At 41.7% G+C, this 24,228-nt stretch overlaps 2 protein-coding genes across 2 annotated transcripts in view; one reads left to right on the top strand and one right to left on the bottom strand.

The window, feature by feature from the left end:
- Positions 1–22,431, top strand: part of spidr (scaffold protein involved in DNA repair) — a 31,914-nt gene extending 9,483 nt beyond the window's left edge. The window contains exons 9-20 of the mRNA XM_061084080.1: positions 3,793–4,000; positions 4,927–5,171; positions 10,056–10,214; positions 13,956–14,043; positions 15,008–15,148; positions 15,266–15,325; positions 15,835–16,033; positions 17,436–17,630; positions 18,821–18,914; positions 19,004–19,118; positions 20,944–21,000; positions 21,918–22,431. Coding sequence (XP_060940063.1) covers positions 3,793–4,000; positions 4,927–5,171; positions 10,056–10,214; positions 13,956–14,043; positions 15,008–15,148; positions 15,266–15,325; positions 15,835–16,033; positions 17,436–17,630; positions 18,821–18,914; positions 19,004–19,118; positions 20,944–21,000; positions 21,918–22,037 — 1,681 coding nt within the window. The 3' untranslated portion in view covers positions 22,038–22,431. The remainder of the gene's footprint in view (positions 1–3,792; positions 4,001–4,926; positions 5,172–10,055; positions 10,215–13,955; positions 14,044–15,007; positions 15,149–15,265; positions 15,326–15,834; positions 16,034–17,435; positions 17,631–18,820; positions 18,915–19,003; positions 19,119–20,943; positions 21,001–21,917) is intronic.
- A 58-nt stretch (positions 22,432–22,489) lies between these two features.
- Positions 22,490–23,973, bottom strand: cebpd (CCAAT enhancer binding protein delta). Its single transcript, XM_061084081.1, has one exon. The coding sequence runs from the start codon at positions 23,731–23,733 to the stop codon at positions 22,813–22,815; it is 921 nt and encodes a 306-aa protein (XP_060940064.1). The 5' UTR covers positions 23,734–23,973; the 3' UTR covers positions 22,490–22,812.
- Positions 23,974–24,228: the final 255 nt, after the last annotated feature.

The following is a 24,228-nucleotide window of genomic DNA, read 5'->3' as shown; positions in this document are numbered from 1 at the left end:
TTGATCAGCTCTATGTTTTCTATTATTCATTTGGTTCGTAGAAAAAAAATCATGTCACAAGCCCAAGATGACGTCTTTTGTTGTTTTTCTTCAACAAAATCCAGAACCCCAGATATTCAGTTCTAAAACATCTCACAATCGGAAAAAGTATCACATATCATTGTTTTTTGTTTTCTGTTGATTCAACTGTAATTGGAAGTTTCAAGTTACATGTTATATCTGTATCTCTAAAGTAGCACAGGCTGATGGGTAGAGTTACATACCTTTTGTAAATTATTAACTTTATTCTGGTCAGTCATTTTTTTTTATTTTAAGCTTAATCATCTATGGGCACCTGATCAAAAACTACACAAAAGAGACACTGTTACGAGGCATGTTACACAATAAAAGACTGACTCACTGTTTTCTAAATCACACAGAATAATGCTTAGTAGACATGCAGGAGCACTGCAGATTAACATGTTCATTGAATATTGAAAAATAATTAAAAAGTTGTAATTATTTGGGGGGTTTTAAGTATTAACATAAGTTTCTCAGCTCAAACTAGAGAGAATAGCAAGAGCCCAGATGTGAAGAGCAGTCTCTCACACAGGGAGCAGAGGGGCTCACAGGGGGGGGTCATGTGTGTGTCTTTGGGGATTGTTTTGGAGTTGGAGCGAGGCAGCACCAGTTGACTCCAGCTGTTGGGAGTTTGGGGTTGAGTGTACTCTGGAATATCCAGGCTGGCGGAAGCACAGGGGCCTCCTCTGCGCTCTGACGTCACAAACAGCTCCAGGGAATGCTTCACATTCCTCTTCCTGGCAGTAGTTAGGTCATTTCCAGCAAGCTGGGGAAAAAACACTGTTGGATTATTTTCTGGAGCATTTGGGAGCGGAGAGTGGAGGGAGCCAGAGGGCTGAGATTGAAAACATATGTTGGTTTAGAGAGCATCTTTTGCTTTAGCACCTCTCCTTCCATGTTATGTTATATTCATGAAATTACAAGACATAGTAGAGCCTCCCCCTTTCCCACTCACTCCACCCTTAAAAACCCTTTTATTCTTTTTCATGTGAACAGGCTGTCTTTCATCCTCTTTGTTTGTGCAAATTACTCACAGAAGTTAGAGCATTTGGTCCAAATTTAAGTCAATCAATATTTTAACTCAATTTAAAAAAAATCTCTAAATCATAACAAATCAAAAAACAAAACCTTGAAAAGTTGATGAGAGGCCAAATATTCTCTAAAGAGATATTAGAGTTTCCTTCTTTAACTGCTACAAGACAGGCCATAGTGGAAAAACCCAGAATTCAGAGCATCCGCGTAGCCGGTAAAATTCCTTTTATGACTTTCCGGTGTGACACTCGAGGCTTGATCCTCCCCCGTAATTCCTACAGTGAGTAGGTTGACTCCTCCCACCTCCCACGCCTTGTCGTACGTGGGCTGCGGACTGAACGGACATACCTGCACGGATTATTCACTTACGAGCTGTGACGCCAGCAGCCGGAGCCACTCCTTAACTTGGCTACCTGTGTGATGATGACAGGCTGCCCACTCACCTGCTCACAGCCGGGACACACTTCCTGTACGGATGTTGCACCTGAACTAGTGTACAGTACGTTCTGCTCCACGAACCATGACATATCTTTTACTGATTGCAGATCTCTGCTCAGATATTGGACTGATAACAGGGGGGTTTGTTTGGGGGGGTTTGTAGGTGAGATGAGTCAGTGTAAGGTGTGGGGATGTATGAAAGACATATTCATATGATTTACTTAAGGAAAAGTAGCAATACAACACAATGAACAGACATTTACAGCAAAAGTATTCTGCGGACTTGCCTCTGCCATTGTTGTATTATTATATTATTGAATGATAAGTATTGAGCCCTCCTGCAGTGGTCGCCGGTTCGGTTCTGGCCCGGCCCATCACAGCATGTCATCTCCACTCTCCCTATTTCCCCCTCATGATTTCCTATCAATATAGGCGAAAAGCCCCACTAAATAAATATATTAAAAGTAAGTATTTCAACTTGTGGATCAGCGCAGGAATGTCCCCACAGACAATAGCTTTAAAACTCCAGTTTACTTTGAAACAAGGAGAGATTTACCTGCCACTGATGTGATTAATCAGCATTGTGTGAACTTGTTAAGGACATTCATTTATATATACAATCCTGCACTCCAGCTCTCATGTATTCTTCTTATAAGTCCTTTGGATGAAAGCTGTGGTACAAACAGATAATACATGTTATTATAGTAGAATTGTTGACTAATTTCGCACATTTATTAAGTAGTTTTTAGGAAAATAACCAGTTTATAAAAGCTGTGCTCATTTGAAAACTCACTCCATAATGATTGACTGTCAAAATAACAGTGAATACATTTTTTGTTGACTGACTAATGGATGAGTCACGCTCGTGTCTGCACCTGTAGTGGAAAGTATACAGTATGTACTGCATGTACAGAGGACGGATGTTAGGAGCTGTATATACACACTAATGAATCAAGCACAAACACTGCAGTAAATAACACGTGGCTAATGTTTAACTTTAATTTTCAGTTTTTCTTGACATAGTGTTGAAGAGATTGATTTTATTCTATGAGCCTGCAGTTTATGTTATATATTGAGTCCAAACTCTTCTGTCTATTTAAATGTATCTTACAAATATATAACTTGATAATAATTGTTAATAATGACACCTAGTTTTTTTTCCTTAAAACTAGGTGTGTTTAAAAATGGCAGCTGTATTAAAATAATAATTTGGTTTCTTAATAATATTTTCCTTTCTTGTTATCATAGTATGTCCAAACATTTTTTTTTCCACTTATCTTGTGTGTTTTATTTCCCTGTCTCACATATCACCACATGTCTAAGACGAGATGTGACACGCACGGCAGTTCCAGTCACATAGTGCACTTGGCTATGACTCAGTGATAAGCCATCATCATACCATTATCCTTCAACGCCTGGAAAAATTAAGTCGTAACTCAAACTAAACTGAAAAACACTATACCGTATAATTATCTGGCTCCTATTCAAGTTCTTGTATTCGCAGGTCTCTGTACCACTCAGGTGTGTGATTCATTTGGATGAGCTTCTGTAAAACACTTGAACAGACAGAAACCTTCCCTGTGGTTTCTCAGGAGAAGTTCCACATTTGGCACAAACCAGTTTAAGCTGTTCACGGTAAAAATGAAAGAGAAGCAAAAGAGCACCTGAGGTCACTGCGCAGTTTTTGCATTTGATTTTGTATTTTTTCATCAGCAAACCTGCAGCATGTTAAATTGTTTATGGTGTTGATGTACATTTCCATGGATGATGTCACATTTGGAAACTGTTGAAAATCAAGCTGTGCTGCCTCGATTACATGGAAAATGATGTACCTCCGCTAAAGAGGACAGATGCATCTGTTGTGTATCTGAAGTTGCCTTGGAGGAGGTTAGTGTTTTCAAACTTGTGCCCAATGCTGGGTGGTACACAGCGAACAGATCTGCGGAGGTGGTTGGTACCTTATCAGAGTTTGACATTCAAACAGTCTGGAGCTGTCACCCCCAACCCCCCCACTCAAGTTTGTGCAACAACATAATCCATTTCATGTAAAGTCTGTGTTTTTGCATCTGTTATCAGTGTAATCTCAACACAGCCCAATACCTCGAAGATGTTTCAGTTTATGGGGAATTTAGCTTCCCACACTTAATTCTTTTGGGCCAATCAATGAGAAATTACAGTCGAAAAAGCATGTAAGAAAAAGTAATAGAAAAAGCACTTCAACAACAGCTCCACTCTAAATCTTATGCACTTTCTCTCTTTTAGGCAAAGTCTTTCCACAGAGGGCTCCAGCTGTGATATTATTCTGAACACACACTTCAGCCAGAAAGTCGTCTCTGAATGCGAACCTGCCAACATGTCCGTCCCCAGAGGACTGCTCTCAGCAGGGCGGTGCATGCCGTACTATTTGGGTAAAATATTCGGACTGCTGGAGGTGCACAGGACCACCGAGGACAATGATGCCAATGCCAAGGTGTGTGTGGTTCAGAATCATTAGAATCAAGCTCTTCTACATTTTAAAATCAAAATTTCCCTGCAGCATTTTTACATTAGACAAACCTTTTTTTAAATCTGTCACGCCCTCCTAACGCCTGTCAGTCACTGCTGTGAAATAACATCACTCCAACAAATAAGCACCTGCACGCAGCAACTGATGTGATAACAGCTTCAGTGTGTTGTTTGCTAGGTAGTTTGGCTTCTGGCCATAAGAAAAGTCTCTACTCTGGTTCAGCTGTTTCTATCTATATAAACCATATTGAATCTTTGCACACTCGGGAGGGCTTGTTTCACTTTTCATAGCTAGTAAATCACACTTTGCAGAGCAGAGTCTCTCAGTTTCACTTTCCAATAATCAACACAAGAACAATGAAGAGTCTCTGGGACATCAGTTTCCAGGGCTTTCAGTCTCTGCTGTATCAATAACATATGTGGTTGATTGATTTCCTACATCTAAATCACTGTTTGCAAGTAAAATACAAATACATGAACAAAGCGATTGTGGTTGTGATGGAGAAAGACTTCTGAAACACATGGTACAACCTGCCACACCCTAATTTTACAACAGATTTCAAATGCAAAACAAAGAATGCTTTCTTTAAACTCTGGCCTTTGTTGCCATTGAAATAGATACATATCACTGGGTTGTTTACACTGATGTGTATGTTTGATTAGGACCTTGTGCTTATACATTATGTTGCAAAGAGAAAGTATAAGCTGGTACTACAATGTTGACATTATATACTAATGGAAATAAGTCGAATTGAATAGAGTATCTCTGTGGTTTCAGTGGCAGGGGTGTGCTGGTCCAGCTTTTGTTTTGATTTTTAACCAATACGTTCAACGGCCATATTACATTTATTGTTAAATATCATTTAGTATTCCTGTTTTTCTCCTCTTCAGGTCGCTGTCCCCGATCCTCTGTGCAGTTTTGAAGGTCCTGGGGAGTTTCCGGGGCAGTGCCTTTCTCTCCTGGAAGCTGTTGAGCGACTGGGCCAGGCTGGCTCCGTGGGGCAGGATGTGGAGGTGGTGGTCCAGAGAGTTTTCTCCATCCCTCTGTCTGACTGCTCATCTGTGTCCAGCCTCAAACCCAGAGTCCCCTCCAGGCCCTCCTCAGCTCCTCCTCCTGCAGAGCAAGGCAAATCCAGGTATTGTTGAACGAGCTGATACTTGGCGGCCCTGTGAAGCCTTAGGTTTTTCACTTAATGCCAGAGAACGACTGGGGAAAATGAATGCATTTTTATCTGCTGTGTATGCTTCTCTCCCACAGTCTAAATTGCTGTCCTCTTTAAAATCGCATGCTAGTTTCCTTGGTCTCAGGCCTTGCATGCTCCTCCTTGGTGGCAGAATGAGTCTCAGTGGTTGAGCTATTGTTCACAGAGAGGCAGGCCCCACAAAGTGCTCATATTGTCTCAAGCCATATGGCATTGCTTGACAAAGGACACAAATACTTCTAATTGAATCCAGCCCCTCTGTGAGTGATTCGAGGCAATTCTCAGGAAAGACAGCATGAGGTTTTCAGAATCTCATGCACCAGCAAGCCGGAGTTGAACTGATGCGTAATCATACCCCACTGGGTGGAACACTTTGTTTGCTTGTTTGTTTTTTACATTAACGTTCTCAAGAAACCCAAAAGTATGTTTTGTGGTTGATCTAAAAGTGTCATAGGTTTCTGCCCTAGCATAACAAAAAAATCTCAGTTTATCACTCTGATATATTTTAGCTTAGTTGACTTTATCTGAAGGTGGAGCCTTGACATTGTGTTAATTTTCATTGAACAAAATTAAATTTATTGAGCAGAGGGAATAATTTGTTAAGTTGAATAGTGAGTAACTTAAATGCCAAATGGTTTCTGGTTTCCAGCTTCTTAAATGTGACGGTTTAAGGCTTTTCTTTGAAATGTTTTAACTAGAGCTGGCATTTTTCATAGATGAAACAAGGAATCAAGACATTAAAAGCAACAGTTATCCCTATTGACAATAATTGTTACTTCAAGAAATGTACTTTTCTATTAAACCTCCTTATTTTGGGGGCCAATTGGTCGCAGCACAACAAGTGCAACACTGAGATACTGTTATTTACTTTCCTTTAAGCTTAGTGTTGCTCTCCACTGAGTTCTGAGGAAAATATACATCTCCTCATTTATAACCTAGACTGAAGCGGTCCATGTTGGACACGTAGAGCTGTGTTTGAGACCGACCTGTTTGTCATAGTTGGACTGGCCATCGGCATCAACTCGAGAGATCCTGCTGGGATGGTGGGTTGGTGGACTGTCAAAACGGCGAGACTGAGACAAAGTTATGGACTGGGAAACCAAAACAATGACTGAAAAGATGCTAAAACATTCGGCAGAGCTGAGATTTGTAGAATTGCCTGATAATTATGCCAGTTTTCCACCGTGAGTGACAACTTTCCCTTTTTTATTTCCATTCAACTCGAAATATTGATTCGTCAAGGTTTAAATATGTTGAATGGAATGTAATATGGAATATTTTTATGTTCTTTGAATAGTTTGTCCTGGATAAAACAGCATGTTTTATACTCAAAGTATCCCGTGTTATTGAAATGACTTATAGGTTTACTGGAGTGGTCTCATAATAGTTAATGAGTAAGTGAATGTTCTATTTGAAGCAGGTCCAGTAAGTTACTTGCCCCCCCCCCCCCCAACTCATTGTTTTTGTTCTTTGCTGAGTAATAAAAGTATTGGTTTCCTCAGAGTTCAGGGGCCCAAGGGGGGCACTCTGCGGTGGAGGGAGGAGACCCCCGGTCATCTGACAAGTGAACTGACCAAATGAGCTGCGGTTGTAACTTGACACTCACCCCTGCCACGCTGCTTCTTCCACTGGTAAACAAACGCCGCCCTCTGACCGGAAACCCTCCCGCCCTTCCCTCTGTTTCTCTCCAACTCAACCGGATTCAACAGGCTTGGTTGGTAGTGAAAGGATGGAGGTGGGGCAGAGGTTAGAAGGGGATCACGCGGGCTTGAGTTCAAAATATCTGGGTGACTATATATTTTGACAGATTTGTGTTATTGTCTTGTTTTTTCAATAATATAACAGGCTTTTAAAAGAACAAAAAAAACTAAAAACAGTTCCCAGTTATGCGCTTTCATGAGAGCTTTTGGTCTGAATTGCTTCACAGAAAAAACTTTGTACAATATATTGCTTTTCATACTTTTCCAGTTTACTTCGCAGCCCGCTGGCCTCATTGTGTGTTAACACAGGCACAGTTTGTACCTCTCTTGTTGTGTCCCCAGCCTGTATGACTCACTTCCCTGGTCAGAATGCTTATTTGATCCTTTTGTTGTTTAGCCTCTGTGTGGACACACAGGGGAGTGAGGCCAGTAGATATTTATGCTTGAAGAAGATGTTAAGTTCCCGTAAATTCAGAGTTGAATAAACAAGAAGATTAACTGTTTGTAGGAAGTGAGGAGAGGCTAGCTTTTTTCCTCTCTCTCTGTGGAGAAGGAACACAATGTGCTGCAAGGATCCTATTACAAGCGTGTTTATTGCTCTGCCTGCACTGATTGGTTCACAACACATAGGAAGGAATCCCGCCTGTCCACCCCCCGCCAATGAGGCCCCTCTGCATGTGCGGGTTGCTTACTAAGTATGTTGCCAAGTAATGTTCATTTGTGTGGGCCTGCATGCTTACACCGTGTCGCTGTGTGTGAGGGAAGGAGCACGTGTGTGTTTGCACAGACTCTGTGGATCGTAGTTCCTGGAAGGAAAAGAGAGGTGCTGAGAAATTTCTGTGATCAGTCACAATAACAAATTCTTGAAAAAAGGCCTGAGACTGAAACCAGCCAATGGCAAAGGAGTTTTTGGGAGTGAGGGGTCGCTCTGTGAGGAAGTGGGGCTGTGAACGACTAAAGGAGGGACTGTACACAGAGCTGCGGTTGTTTATGTCGAGCTGGTACCACCTTTAGTCTCATCACCTATTTATCTATTCCATCTGTCAACATCAAGTGTGTTATCAGCGTTCACACTGAGGTTTCTACAAGTTCAAACAAGCTCCACTAAAAGTGAAAGTGTATTTATAACCTTACGAAACTTTTTTAGCAGCTGTGATTTTTTTTATTCTAGGTTCAACTTTTGATTCACTGATTCTCGTGTAGTTTTATTGTTGTAAGAGAAATATAATGTATCTCTCAAGTGAGGCCATTTCCCTTCGCTTCAGATTTTTATTAAAGTTTGATGTGACTAAACATCTCGCCTGCTACTGTTCAAAGGTTTAGCTCACAATCTTCAGAAATCGACAATTTAGATTTGCAACGAGTCATTTATTATGTAGAGTTACCAATCTACTGCTGCTCACGTGTGAAGAAATACTGCTTTTTCACCTTTTTACCAGTCAGAATTTAATATCAGTTTTAGAATTGACTTTGGTTATCACAATTTCACCTTTTTAACCTTCTCTAGACTTGTCAACAAATCAGAAATCTAATCAATAGATTTATCAATAATGAACATTATTGTTGATTGAAGAACATTGATCATGATTTTTATGACATGGTTCAACAACCATACTCTCTTCAACTGTCAGTGTGAAATGTTTGTTTTTAAAGAATGTGAGGAATGCTTGTTTTGAGGTGTGCCCATGTATTTCTTTGTATCCAGCATGTTTAGAAATGATCGGTCTCTACTGCGATAACTGTCATCCATGTAAAAGGGGCAGGGGTCCATTGAGTTTACACATTGAACTTATGGCCTCAAGTTAACTGGTCCACAAGCTTTTAGGTTAGAGAAACAATTCAAACAGGCCTTGTTGTTTTAATAGGACGTTGTGTAGGTCTGATTTTGGATTGTGAATTAAACCAACAACTGGGAATAATCTTGGTTAACATGTTGGCCTGCGTCTCCAGAAGTTATGTCAGGAATGTTATTTAGATATCTATTTCCAGGTCCCTCAAAACAAACACAGACAGACCCCATGTTTACCAACAGAGGACATTTATAGTCCCAATCAGGCGGTTGAAAATGTCTCAAAACCTTCCCAGTGTCTGGAATATGTGCAAGCATGCACATGCACGATGGGCATGATGACACTCCTCCTTCTAAGCTGTTTTTTTTTTCTTCCCTGGACGTTGTTTGTCAACCATGGGATATGAACTCCACTGTTTACTCTCAGGGCTGGTACTGGGCTGTGTCTGGGCTTGACTGAAGGAGATACTGGAGCCTGTAGTAGTCCTCGGGCTGCAGCAGGCTGAAGGAATACACTGCGGTTCAATGCCTTACAACTTTGTAGGCCAAAGGTCTTTTCTGTCAGCAGCAGCCTGTCAAACCAGCCTCTACTATGAACACTTTTAAATGTCATGACTGAGACTCCAGGGTGTATTGTTAGTGTGTCACTGGGAGCAGTGGTGTTTAAGTCCTGTAAATAATTATCGGTTTAATTGGCTAATTATTTTCATCAACAATTTAAAAAAAATACATGTATCAGCAAAAGCTAAATAAAACAAATACAGATGGGTAATATTGTATCGGGGAAGTATTTTCAACAGAAATACTTGCATTGGAACCATTTATGTATTTATTTACTAATATTTTCGATTTATTAATATAATTTGACCATCCAACTTCAGTAGGGTGAAGGTGCAGCTAGGACAAAGGAAAATAAATGCTTAGTGCACACCAAGTATTACAAATTATCCAAAAAGAATCAACTAATCAGCTGAACGTGCACAGATGTTTAAACATTCTCCTTTTCTCGTCCAAACTGCCTCAAACCTCAAATGTGACAACTTGCTGAAAATGTTGGTTCATTAAATTTTGGATTATTGTTTAATTCCAGTGAGTAACATTGGGTGACATTAACATATTCATATACCAGTAAAGAGATTGCTAGCAAGTAAACAATACAGAGCAATGCAGGGTGAATGTGAGGAAGCAAGTTCGACACTTTTATTTGGCATCAAGGATGCATACATCGGGTTTCCTGAGGAGCACTGAATGCAGACAGAATCTATTCTCTTTATACTTTTATATTCAAGCTAGCGTCAATTCTCTCTACATTTTTATTGTGTTTTCCAGGCTGTGTGTTCTGGTTCAAGACAGTTATGGCATGTTCAGCATGGTCCAGCTGCACCTCCTGCCCTGCAAGGACGACATCCTCCAGTACTGCCAGAGGTGGCAGGGGAAGACCTGTGTCCTGAGAGGCATTAAAGTGGTGCAGCGGGTCACTCGAGAGAGGTAAGACCCTCACACTTCTCTGTACAGAGTTATGATATGGATTCCTGCTATATGTGAAGTTATCTTATCTCACTGCTTTACCACCTTGGACAACAGCTGGGGGTAAATACCTGTGATAGACACCTCTTGATATGACATAGTGGAAAGGTGGCCTCAGGGTCAGTGGAGGCTCTGAGACTATTATTTTCGCAATAACATGTTTTTGTTTGAAAACGAAAATGATCTCGAACCAGACCAGTGTTTTGCTCTGTATAATCGTTTCTGTCCACACTCACACAACTGAAAACTGCATATATCACATGACCCTTCACATACACTGGTCATGTGTGTGTCCGTGTTAACAGGAAGCAAACTGTCAACTCTTCAGTTGTTTGCTTAGTTGTTGAAAATACAGCAAAAAGGAACGCCAGTGGTAAAAAGTAAGACCAGGGATTGATTTGCTTTGACACTGGGACCAGGGGTGATTCTAAAAGTCTTAGTTTTAGGGTCTCAAAAACTCTGGAGTTGTGCCGTGTAGCAAAAGCTATGTGTGTCTGTGTATAGCAGGGTGTTCAATTATAAAATAGTGTTTGTGTGGATGGAGCCTGAAACTATCAGGCACATTGCCCCTAGTCCCTGAATCTCCTTAAGTCTCATTTATGAATATGCACAAGAAATCCCCCGGTTTTACCCTTGAATGCCCTTTTGTAAACATTAACAACAACATTTACAATACCATGAGAACTGAATGTTTGAGGATTACTTTGCTGTCCTGCCAGCAGTACCACTGTGTTTACATGTAAAGTGATACCAGGGTGCACGCTCTGTGTCCCTTATGAGCTTCCATAGTCAGGATCCCAGATTAGAAGCAGTGACATTGGAACATTTAGAGCCAGGCTGGGGGTATGTTTACATCCTTGGTATTTGTCAATGCTACCACAGCCTATAATGTCTCTGGAGGTTGTCTGTGGCCAGGCTGTGATTGATGGGCTCTCCTGAAGGCTGATACACAGGCCGTCTTACAAAAACCACGTGGTGTCAGTGGACATAAATCAGGCATTCATATTTTTTTTCTCCAGTTTCTTAGAAACTCCAGGACTTCTAGGAATATCCTAATAATAAAGTTGGGCCCTATTATTAGTAGTAAATCTCTGATACTGTGACATTCCCATGTCATCACTTTTCACTGTTCAAATGCCAATTTAAAAGTCATCCCCCAACCCTACCTAAAAACCCATTCCTTAAATTTCACATTTTGTTTATGGGTCAGTCTATGTTTCCTCACCCAGAATTTTGAGCCTTTATAGTTCACATCAGCCATTTTCTCAATATAATACAGTTTAAATTCACTGAACCTTGCAAAATCCTTCTGTGGTTCCTTTGGGAGCTGGCAAGGAATGACCTTTATTTGCTCTCCTGCCAGTTACATGATACCACCATCATGTCTGTCTGTTAAATATGAAGTTACAGCAGGCAGACAGTTATCCAAGCATAAAGACTGGCTGCATAGGGAAACTACCGTCTGTTCAAAATTTAAAAAAAAAGAATCCTCCTACGACTCCCATTCAGACCAACTTAATCACTGCATGAAAAAAACCTTCCTTATTCATTTGAATGGGGCCACTCCTTAGGTTTGTACAGAAAGAAACTGGGTCATGATCCAGCAAGGTGCTGCTAGTTTTCTGCTGTTTACTCTGCCTTTGTTTCAATGACAGAATAACTGGTTGTGATAACTATTCAGAGTTGAATAACTCAGTCTAACAAAGACTGTGCAGTATTGTGTATCTGACGAGCCTCCAAACTCAAACTGGACTTCCTGGATAACAACTTAGTGCTTCACCAGTGTTTAAGTCCTTAGGCTGTTTAAACACAGAACGCCTGCTCACTAAAGCTGCTTTCAGACGTGCACTCGACTCTGAACTTCTCCGGAGGAGGTGCATGTGTGAATGCAAATGTTTGAGTGAGACGCTCCATAGTTTCTATGGACTTTGTCCACCTGGCCTACAATAAAGTCCCTAGAAATCCAGGAGAAGTCGATGTGTGAACACAGCTGGGGATCCAACAGGATTCACAGAAAGCGAGTAGGGGGGGAGGGTGGATGCAACAGATGCAAAATGAAAACCTGATGGTGAACATCACAAAGTTTCAGCACACAGCTAAGAAATGGTAACACAGGTTATAATTGCTGGGCTGAAGTCATGCTGATAGATGGATTCAGATTTAGCTGTTTCTTTTGGAGTCAGCCTCTGCCTTACTCCTCGTTGCTCTCCTCTCCAGCTCTGACAAACTTGCTGGTTGACGTAAAACGCTCGTCACTACCAGCGTACAATGCAGAAATGTTGTATCCTGAGAAATACAGAGAGTAACCCTGAGTTTATTTAGCATTGTATGAACTTGTTGGGACAAAACTTGCCTAACGCAGACATTCATTACAATGTAAAAGTTCGGCACCTAAGCCTTAACAACATAAATTCTTGGAGGGGTGTGACATGCATTTTTATTTTTTTCGTTTTAGTTTCTGTTAACAAAAAGACATTTCAAATTACAATTATAATTTCTATGCACAAACCCTAAAAGAAAACAGAGAATGTTGCACAATAAAGAAGGATCAAGTTGATGAGTTAAGAGGAAGTAACATCACACTACAAAAAGAAAAACAATATATATACAAACCACTATTCATTAATATTGAATTGCCTCATCGCTTTAAAAGATCAAATAAAAAAATATAAACAATGTAGATAATTGGTCAGTTCCTCCAACCACCTGTCAAACTAAAATGTGAAACTTTTCCACCTTTACAATGAGATAAGTCTGTTTCCATAGACGTGAGCTGAAACCGCCAAGTCACCTGTGCATGTGTGTGTGTGCAATGTGTCAACTATGAGGAGGTTTTCTCCACAGGAAGTGGCGTGTTCTTGGACAAAAGACATAAAAATGTGTCTGGGAGGATCGAGGGTGAGAATGGAAGATTACTCACCAGCTCATCTGTACATTTTAAAGTTAAACTAATGCAGTTAAATGTTAAAGCTTAAAAAGCCCAGTGTCAAAATCTAAGTGTGTTGAATGAGTCCTGTTAGTTGGTTGTTACTCATCCGTCTGCAGGCCTCACCGGACTTGAATGGGCTGCAGAACCAGTTCCCCACACACAAAAACCCTGTGTTTACAGGCTGACTAACAGGTTGTTAACCACTGGCTGATATGACAGCGCCTACATGGATGAATAAGTAACATTGACCGGCCACCATGAACTCATCAGGCACTTCTCAGAAAACAGACAATGAATCACGAGATTGACGTCTCTTGGCGGAGGTGTTACTTGAGTGTTTAAATCCGTGTTAAGTAAACAGAACATCTTGTATTAAGTACGATCTGATTTCACTCTGTCATTACTCGGATTGAAGAAGACGAATCCCACCGTTTAAATTCACCTGTAATTGGTTTTATAAACCGTGTTGCTTTTGCACCTCAATGATAATACGATCTACATAGGGTGTGAACAGTTTTCCCACCCTTCAGTATCTGGAAACCTGCTTGTGTATATGCTCTGCCAGCCCCAGCATGCTCTCTGTGAATTCTGCTTGACGTCAGAACAAGTTCTGTTTTAACAGATTTGTGTTTCAGTGGAAGTGAAACTGGTTTTGAAAGCTCTCAGTGTTGCTCTGTGTGAAATTGCTTATTCGCCAGTTTCTCCTTATACCACACATTTTAGTTCCCCCTCTCTCCTCACTTGTTTCTTCTTCTTTTTTGTCTCACTTTCAGGCGCACCAGGCTTTTCAGCTTAATCGACAGTCTGTGGCCCCCAGTGATTCCGCTCAAAGATCACGAAAACACACCAAACGTGTCCAAAGTAGGTTCTGAACTCATGAGAAAATCACACATGGAGTGAGGCCGTTGTATCTATTGTTGATGGATCTCCTGATTTATTTCCCCGACTAACTGTTACATCAAACATCATTTAGTCCGTATGAATTGTTTTTAGGTTTTGGGTCAGAAACAAGCTTGATGAAACTTTGACATGCTGTATTCATGATTTTAAGATATTTTATTAAAATTGATTGAAATTATGAATAACTGAGTTAAACAATAGTTGCATCCCTAAGTTAATAGTTGGTTTTGTCTGACCAACCCCCCAGAACCTTAATGTATTGAGTTTATCATCAATATTGTCAAAGAAAGGAAGAAAAGCAAATCCTCACAATATTTACGCAGGTACTAAATGTAAAATTACTTTTAGTTTGGTCATTTTGGATTATATCATTCCTTTAGTTGAGAGTTGTTATTTTTTAATGTAAACCTGTAGAAAATACTGGTAGAACTCTTTCAGTTTCATCCAATCCTTATGGAGCCGGCTGGCTACATATGAAAATGATAAACTTATTCTTAATACTAACTACAATGCTGTGATTGATCGATTTTTCATCCATTGAGGGACGACATTCTTCATCAATCATTGAGGAAATATAAGATGCGAGCAGTATCTGACTCCGGGTCTGAAACCGTGTCTGACTTGGTGTCTGAAACAGGCCAATATTACTGATATATATTTCACAGAAAAACAAAAAGTTGTGTTTGTTGACAAAATTAAACAGCTGTGAGTAAAGTCAAACTCAACCAGACGATTGTAAACATGGTTTTATGTTTTCTGCCTTTTGTGATACATTGCACTGTCGGTGCCACCTTAGAAAATGTTTGACTAAAATTACGGCTCACTCTGAGAACAATTACTCACTAACAGTTGGTAAATCAATGTGGGACTCTGTATATTTTCTTTACCATGGAATGTATTTAAAAGTTTTCTTTGTTTTGTTTAGGAGAGTCGACCTGCAGGTCCAGCTCTGAGCTTCTGCTACCTGCTCTCAGGTCAGGAGAACTCTGTTGAACCCACCGAGGGGCCGACTGTGTCCACGCTGTATGTCCCCCCCACACGACAAACCTTACGAGACATAGTGCAGGTGAAGAGTTTTCCACAGCACACACACAGAGACAAATTAAAAAAACATGTGGCAGGTTAAAGATAACTTATCTTTACTAGTTCCATCTTAAACTATTTTTTTGTTTCTCTTTTTCAGAGTGAGATGAAAACCTGTCGCTGCAGTTTCTTTGCCACGGTTTTACACAAGAGAGTGCAGGTTTGTCTTTGTCCCTTTTCATTTGTATCAGAAAAACACTGATTTCCTTTGACTTCAACCAAAAGAGCGGAATAAACACTCTGTCTCATGCAGCTCCTTTCAGATCATTTAAACCAAGAAACTGATAAGATTTCAGCTCTGACGTTGAGAGCAGCGCTCATATCGCTGTGTGTAAGACAATCTGTGTCAGGCGTGTTCCTTACCATTGATTGATTCGACCTTTAAACTTTAAACTGGGATGAGATAGCAGCTCAGAACAAATTGGTGGACTTTGCCACATGCTCACACCACTGAAACACACACACACACACACTTTTTAAGGCTGTTGCTTTGTGTGCAGCCTGGTGAGTGACTAATCTCGTCAAAGCTCTTTGCAGAAATCGCTGCATCGCACATTTTTTTATGTTATGTTTCCTTTAAATTGTACATTTCTAGGTCACTCTGTGTTTCTAAGTATTTCTCAGTTTGAGTGTTGTTGTCTTTCCCTGCCCTTCTTGATTGGTCTTCAGAGCAGCGATGTAGGCCAGGGTGAGGTGTGGTTGGTGCTGACAGACCCCAGTCTTCAGGAGGAGCAGCCTGAGAGGCCGTGCAAGCGAACAGTGGCCCTGTGTGTGAGCACTTCCTGTGTTCTCACTTCCTCTGTCCTTGAAGCGCTCCGCTCCCCCGCTGCCTGTGGCCTGACGTTCAGAGATGCCATCACAGAACATGGTAGATATAGTACATGACGTGGTTTATTGTGCCTGTTACCTCTCGATCACTGCCACATAAAGTTGATGTGTTAAATGATTGTGCGCACCGGTCACATTTCCTCTCTTATCTTTTTGGATGAACCTGTGATTAAATCAGTGGTTCACAGCGTTTGGTTCAAAGTGTTCTGCGGCACTTCAATAAAAGTTTTAAGCACATTTCTCTTCTAAAATTCTCACATGGTTGCATTTAAAGGGCCAGAGAGGTCAAATTATCCAATATTTCACAAAAAATCTAAAGTCAAGAGAAAAAACCCCAAATTTAATTGATCTCACATTTGTGTAGCAGAAGTTGTTTTTTCTCTGTCACACCACATTAATCATCACACCCCGTCAGATGTGACACTGGGAGTCGTCTTTTTATTCAGCGATTGTCTTTCTGTTTATGTTGGGTTGTGTCCTCTCCCATCTTTAGATTTAGGTGATCAAAGGTCACAAATCAGGTTTTTGTCCATGACACAAGAAGTTTACAAAACTTCACACAAATGTCTAATGATAAAGACCTAACGCGTTGACATCATGGTGTTCTTCTTAAACACCTTTCTGTTCATAATTCAACCACATCATTTGGTAAATCTAATCTTAGTTTGTCAACCTTGTTACCATGGTGACTCTAGAGATTATCTGTGATGCTGGGCGGAAAAACGTGTGTGAAGCATCAACATTTCAGAATTTGTAGATTGTTTCCGGCAACATTCATGACAGATGTGGGTGCAAACTGCATCTTGACTGGTTGGCATGCGACCTCAAGGCTGTAAATCTAGTTTCTTACTTGTTATTCACTTGGAAATTCTTTACCATGTTGAGCCCTGTTGGGTTATGCACAACTTAGGCCAACACTGATGCCCCATCCACACATACACATGTATAATAGGTTCTATTAAAACTGTGATTCTCCACTTATTTCCCTTTAAATGAATCTCAATCCACATTAAACCATTAAAACAGCTGCCCAGCGATTTCAAGAGCACACCGGAGCCACAGGCGGAGATGTGACCTTTACTTATCATCGGAGGCCTGAAAGACATGTTTAATTCATTTATTTATTACCAGACTGACATTAATGTTGTTACAAGCTTAAAAATATACATATATTTTTCCTGTTTACGGAACAGTAAGTTTATAAATTACCTGTGTAAGTGTGAACAAAGCCTGAGGGGGCTGTGATGTTCACATTCTATAACCTTGCATCGGGAATCACATGTTAACCCACTTCGTTGCATTGAGGTTGCACTTTTGCTGCTGTAATTTCAACTAAATCTACCAACACTCACCAAACGTCTTTGGGGAGGAGCAGAGTTAATGCTGCAGATTGTATTTAGACATTTCATTCTTATTTCATTTCATTTCATTTGAACATCTAGGTGTCCTTCTGTGTGCGGAGCAGTCGGTGATTGAGGTATGCTGCGACACACCTGAAAGCAGCCTCCAGTCAACGACACGTGAGGCGTTACTTTCTCAGTTGTTGACTGAGCCCCAGGTGCAGACCCTGCCCCAACCTGTGAGACTGGATCCCCTGACTCTGGACACCACGCCCAACTCCCTCTGTACTCTCACAGGTCAGTTTCGCCCTGTTTTCATGGAGCTCATCTAAATCTGAAGGGATTCCTGCAGAACATTCCCAATGCTTTCTTTTCTCAGAGAAAGAAAACCACTTTTTTTGTTGTTTTTTTTTCATATATAAGTTCGTAGCTCAGCAAGAGGCCTTGCTGTGGTTTGAAGGCATCGCTTTCTTCTGTTTCTTATTCACTGTCCTCAGGGTGTCATTGTGTGGAACTTCAAGGAATAAAAACACATACAATATTCTTGAATTCATGTCAATTTTTATATCGTCTTTCAGTGAGATGATCAAGCCTGCTCCCTTGTAGAGTTCATTTGAGGGTGGCATCATGGGAAAATAAGCAAATGTAGAGGCCCGTTGCAGTATCTCACAACTTTCTCAACGTCAAATATGATTTGCCGTAGTTCTGAAGACATGTGTTGGTTAAAATATCAATTCAATACTTTTCTGCTTTTAACTCATTTACTGTTTTTAATTAATTTGCTTCACGCAACATTCAAAGTCCTTGTCATGATGTATTGATTTCTTTCTTGAAATGTCTTTTAAAGCTTTTCCAAATGTGGCGCAGATAAAAAACACGAGTGGCTTATATTAGATAATAATCTGCATCTGTTGACTTCGTGTCGCAGTTGAGGGCAAAGATCAAACCGTGAACCCTCTCGGTTCTGGCCCCTCTGGCCGTAAATGTTTGGTCAGGTGGCAGAAAAAAATTAAACAAACATATTGTCTGTTGCACTCATGTAGTGTCTTCTGAAAATTAACAGTAGAAAAAGCCTCAGCCCTGAAAGCACGAGAAACATTTATCCGTGTTAGAGTCTGTATCTTATTAAAGGATCCATGTTTGTCGATGAATCATCAGCTCTGGTCGCATGTGAGATGTTGTTTAGGTAGAATAACATCTCTGCTGCATTTATCACTGCGGCCTCAGATATATATATGAGATGGATGTGTTTATCTCTCACAGCCTGTCACACTCGTAAACACACACTGAAACTGACTCGTGGATCAGTTATCAGTGTTTCCTCTGTATATTTCCTTTGCCATACACCAGTTGAAAGTAGAAAAAAGTGCAAATAGAATGAATGATAAAAATAAGCAGGTTGTCACCCACGAGTAGCTTTAATATAAAGAACAGTGCGTATGGATGTAAGATTATGTTGACTTTAACAGTTTTATTTCTGTCTGCAGGGGTGATAGTTGGTGTAGACGAGAACACAGCCTATTCCTGGCCTGCTTGTAATTACTGTGGAAGTGACAACTTAGAGGTTTTACCCGAAAGTCCGTATGTTGTCATAATTCATCAGAACGGCTCAATATTAATCATCCTGAGGAATCCTGCTTTTTATTTTGTTGTTTTTTTCCTTTTCACAGTCAAAACTTCTACTGTGTGTCTTGTAAGTCAGCGGTGGAGGAGCCAGAAACAAAGATTCAACTGGAAGTGTTTCTGACTTCTTCTTCAGCAAGTAATTGCACTTTAAAGTTGAAGGTGAGAACACTGCTTTATGCGCCTTGAATATTAATCCTAATGCTTTTTTATTTTATTTTATGTTTGACCTCAAAAATCAATATGTTTCAGGGATAATCAGTTATTATTTGACTCTGTATACGTGATGAGTTAAGTTCAGTCACAAATTATTTTTGTGAAATTCATTTGTTTGCTTCGAGTGCATTTAGAAGATGGATACCACTCATGTCTGTACGCTAGATGCAAAACTACAGCAAGTAGATGTTTAGCCTTAGCTTAGCATAAAGAAGTGAACTTGAGGAAACAGCGAGTCTTGCTCCGTCCCAAGGTAACGAAATCTACTAACCCACTATTCTGAAACACTCTGATGTCTAGTTATTAAATCCACATTATACCCAAGGGTAAACAGCACATTTTGCCATTTTACAGGGGACTGTGTGCTGTGTCCTTCTTGAGTCTTTGCCGATTTCTTGTCAACTGCTTCCAGCCGTGAAACATTTTCGTAGTTGTATGTGTAATGTGTTGAACTGTGAGATTTAGAGGCGCTTGTAGGCGGATTGTGTCAAATGTCAGAGCTTGGCTTAGGGCTTGGGGACAAAAGAAATAATAAACCAATTATTGGAAATGGTTTTACAGTCAGAGTTAGAGTTGCAGTAAGGGATATGGACAGCATTGATGGCTGTGTTGTTGTAAGTTAAATAACCTAAACTCCCGTCGATCCCACAATCCTGAAAATACAGCAATAAAAATAGACGACACAGACTGGGCAAGACGATCATGTCCCTCGCTCACCCGCGTCAATCTGTGTGACCTAGATAGCATCTGTTATTTTTCTCCACCTCCTCACTATTTTACATGGTACTTACACTATACAGAAATATACATCATCTTCTGCCCATCAAACTTTTTAGGAAAAGAAAATGCAGCTTAGCCCAACGCCTTAACCCTGTGGAATAAGGTTTGAATTACATGCCACTGCAGGGTTGAGCCAACAGCAATGATGAGCTTTTTTCAGGGCACAAAAGTGCAGTATACATTGATAAAATGCATTTTTCACCTCAGTGAGGAAGTATGACACATAATTGAACTGAGATTGAGGGTTTATCATTCTCTGCTCATAAAGAAGAGTGTAAAACCACAACCTTCACTCAGGAAAAAGAATCAGTCTCTATTCAAAAACAATCACTGTTGACTGATTTTTTTTATCTCGATATTATTTAGGCCATATTGCCCAGCCCAAGCTAGGTTAGTTGTTGCCGTTGTATATGCTATGCTAAGCGCTAACCTCGGCTAACCCGGCTTTATATTTACAGAACATTCTGAAGATGCTATCTCTCTGTTCACCTAACTCTCAGCAAGATTGTGAGAAAAGCTTTTTGTCCATGTTGAACTGTTGCTTTAAGCCGATAAAGAGAGAAATGCATGGAAGGAGGGCGGTGCAGTGATTAGAGAACTTAGTTCAAACCCTGTTGAAACCTGCTGTGCAACAACCGTGACTCCTCTCCTGCTCCCTCTCTGCTCTGCTACGGGGCCTCTGTAGTTGTATTGACTTGTAAAGATAAAACTGCAGATTCTGCACATTCAAAGTATGAGGAAGTCAATCCCTTCACTGTGTGTGTGCTTCTGCAGAAAAGCAGAATATATTACTTTGCAATCAACAAACTAAGTGAGCGTAATAGATCAAATTATCAGTTCTTATCAGTCATATATTTTAACTCCCTCTATCAGTCTGTCACTCACAGAGGGCACAGTGTGATTAGTTCAATAGTCAGACTGTGTTTACAACATTTGGACGATTATCAAAAAGACATTGATGGCTCCGCTCTTTCTTTGATTTGCTCAACAGCTGCAGAAAAGGACGATCATGTCTGTTCTCAACACGGCAGCACTGGAGGGGAACGAGGTAGGTTTGCTTTTACAAACTGTGACATAACACTGGGCTGAACTGCACGGTGCATTGATCTTCTGTCAATATGGCCTCAAAGCAGTCATCTGTACATGTCAGGCTGATAAAGCTTTGTTCTGTGCCCAACAATAAGATCCCTGAGTCATGCTGTGATTTCATGCAGTTGAAGGAATTAGCTGCCAAAATATTGATTTAATCTTCCTGCGTTTTCCATGTTTGCCTGTGGATTTGCCAAATATTATCATTTACTTAACATATAGCCTACTAGTGGTTGAAGATTAGTTTAATCATGCCAATACAGTGTTTTTTACATCTGCAATGATTAGTTTATTGATGAGGTTAATCTGCAACTGTTTTGATAATCAAATAGATTTTGAAGGACAACTGTTGAGATTAGCTGTTTATAACTGACATAAATGATCTAATTCTTTTTTTTTTGTCACATGAATCGTAAACTGAAGTTTCACTCGTCTTTAGACTGTTGGTTTGACACTGTGGGAATTTAAAAGGTCTCATTTTAGTCTGACAAACTATAAAAGGCTTTTCTTCTCACAACTTTCTAGCAGTTTTTAGACAAGAGAATTGATTGAAAATAATCTATCAATCACTCTGATTAGATTTGTTGCAGCTATAGTGGTCTTTATCAGAGAACTAAGATGCTGAGTGATATGAAGGGTGCAAAGATCAGAGCCTGAAGTGCTCTCAGGGATTCCTGCAGAAACATCCCCTAACCCTAACCCATCACCCGATTTAAGAACTATAAAAAGTTATTTTTCTAAAGCTGCAGTAGAAGAGATAATTGTAATTCTGGGAGACAAGTTTCCTGCCCAAAGTAGTAGTAGTTACATAGTAAAGAGACGTGTATGCCTCAGCTTGTCAGGGATGAGTTATTTCTGATGGACTGTGTGTCTCAGTTCCCAGGTTACGATGTGGAGAATGTCCTGGGAAAGGAGGTGGGCCCCCTCACCGCTTACGTCCGAGTCGTCACCAAGAAACCTGCCCCCTGGATCGGCCTGGAAGAAATCTGCCTCTAATGGACGTCAGGGCAAGTAGCTAATGGTATCAATCCTCAGGCTCCAAGGATCTGCATGCACACCAGGTCTTGGTCTGAGCCCACTCCCCCCCCCCGCTGAAGGCCTCCCTGACAGCTTGAGGCTGCTCTGGAGTCAGGAAGACAAGGTCTTGTTTGTGTTAATGATATGTGATCCTGTGGACCAGGAGTTGACGGCCCAAGGGCAGGCCAGTGGCATGCAGTCTGTCAGAGCAGCCCACGTGCTGCCTCCACTGGGATCTGACTTTCAGAGGAGAGGGTTTGAGAGTCAACACGTTTTTTAAATTGGTCTAAAAACCCTTTTTGAGACCAAGTCATCTACCTCTGTATGTAAGATTACTGACATGGTGTCAATAAACTTATTTTTGCTGACTTTACTTTCTCACTTCCTGTTGTACTTTTTCTGAAAACACTCACACGCCCGGAAACTTCTGCAACTTTTCAATGATTTTATTGTAGATTCCATAAACAAAATATTCTCCAGGTTTTATACAAACTATATAAAAGATCATGCTCTGGCTCTTATACAAAGTTTTGAATTATAAAAAAGGGTACCATGTCAGGTATATCATCATGTCATAAATGCAGTGGTAAAATAATTTAATACAGAGGAAAAATCCCACATAAAAATATGGCAGCAACATCATATATTTTCCAGTGCCATTATGGTAAGCTTAAAATACATCTGGTACAGATGGTAAACACGAAGTGTCTGTTGAGGTATGTCTCCTGAAAGTTCAGTTCACAGAGTGAGTGGGTCACCGCCGCTCGCTGCCCGAGGACAGAGCCGCGAAGGAGGAGCTGGGCATCTGCTTGAAGAAGTCTCTGAGGCCGGAGAGCTCCCTGGTGAGCTGGTCCACCGCCTTGTGGAGCCGGTCGTTGTCCGCGTTCAGCTCCACCATCTTCTCCTGCATGTCATAGTTGCGCCTCTTGGCTTTGTCCCTGCTCTTCCTCACCGCAATGTTATTCCTCTCTCGCCTCTGCCGGTACTCCATGCTGTACCTGTCCACCGACTTCTTGCCCTTCTCCCGGCCCATCTTCCTCGGGGAGGACTTGGCCGAGCTGGCGGCGGACCCGGGCTCCGGGGTGGTGGGCGGGGTGGGCTGTCCCGTGGTGAGGCTCACGGAGGTCTGGGCGCAGGTCTCGATCTGCGAGGGCAGGGACGAGGACAGGCAGGAGGACATGTCGCTGTCACTCCAGTCGGACTCTGTCTTGATGGGCGCGCTGAACGCCCCCTTGTCCAGCTCGCTGTCCGGCCTCCTCTCCAGCCTGCACCCGGCTGACAGCTCCGTGCACCCGGCTGCCTGCTGCTGCATGCCCCCGGGCAGCACGGAGCTCTGCAGCTGGTAGAAATCCGCCTTCTCCTGCTTCACGGTGTTGAACAGGTCGAGGAAGAGCTCGTCGTTGCACAGCTCCAGGTTGGGCACGGCCGTCATGGACTCGATGTACTGGCTGAAGTCGATGGCGCTCTCGTCGTCGTACATGGCCGCGGCGGTGCTGAGCTCCAGCATGGACCCGTCCTCCTCCGCCGGCCCGGGGGCCCCTCTGCCCGGCTTGCAGGCTCCGTGGCCCGGGCCGCCGGTCCGGGAGCACTCGTAGAAGTTAGCAGGCTCCATCGCCCAACCCGTGTTGCATCGTGGAGACACGCAGTGGGAGTCCAGGCTGTATATGTCACACATGAACTCTGAAGGCTCGTCCACGTGTTGTAGGGAAGAAACTTTACTCGTGTTGTTGGATGTGACAGCTGTTTGCAGCTGGATGGCGCTGCTCGGTTTCTCTCTCTCTCTCTCTCTCTTTCTCTCTCTGCAGCTTCTGCTCCTTTAAACCTTTAAAAGTCGAGGTGCTGCGTGTATCCCCGGGTGCTGACTGTCAGGTTTGCTGTCAACACGACTCAACACACTTCCTGTCACTCATCTGAGGCGCCTGTTCTCCCGCAGAGTGTTTTGTATCGTTTCCGCCGCTGACGTCACACGTGGCCGCCCTCTCAGGAGCCAGTCAAGTGCAAACGGGGATCACGTGGTGTCCCTTCACTTCCCATTTGAGGAGAGAGGGGCGTGTTGCTCGTCGCCTCCCACTTTTTACTATGATCGTATGAATGGCTGGAGACTTGTTGACATGCTGCTCCGGGCTCCGATGTTTGGACTTTACTTTAATCTGTTCACCTTATAAATGTC

The sequence above is a fragment of the Limanda limanda genome, chromosome 13, assembly GCF_963576545.1.
Source record: "Limanda limanda chromosome 13, fLimLim1.1, whole genome shotgun sequence".
NCBI classification, from domain to species: Eukaryota; Metazoa; Chordata; class Actinopteri; order Pleuronectiformes; family Pleuronectidae; genus Limanda; species Limanda limanda.
This window is presented reverse-complemented; position numbering and strand designations above follow the sequence as displayed.

Excerpts from the sequence above, each read along its gene's own strand:
- cebpd (XM_061084081.1), bottom strand. The coding sequence starts at position 23,733 with ATGTGTGACATATACAGCCTGGACTCCCACTGCGTGTCTCCACGATGC.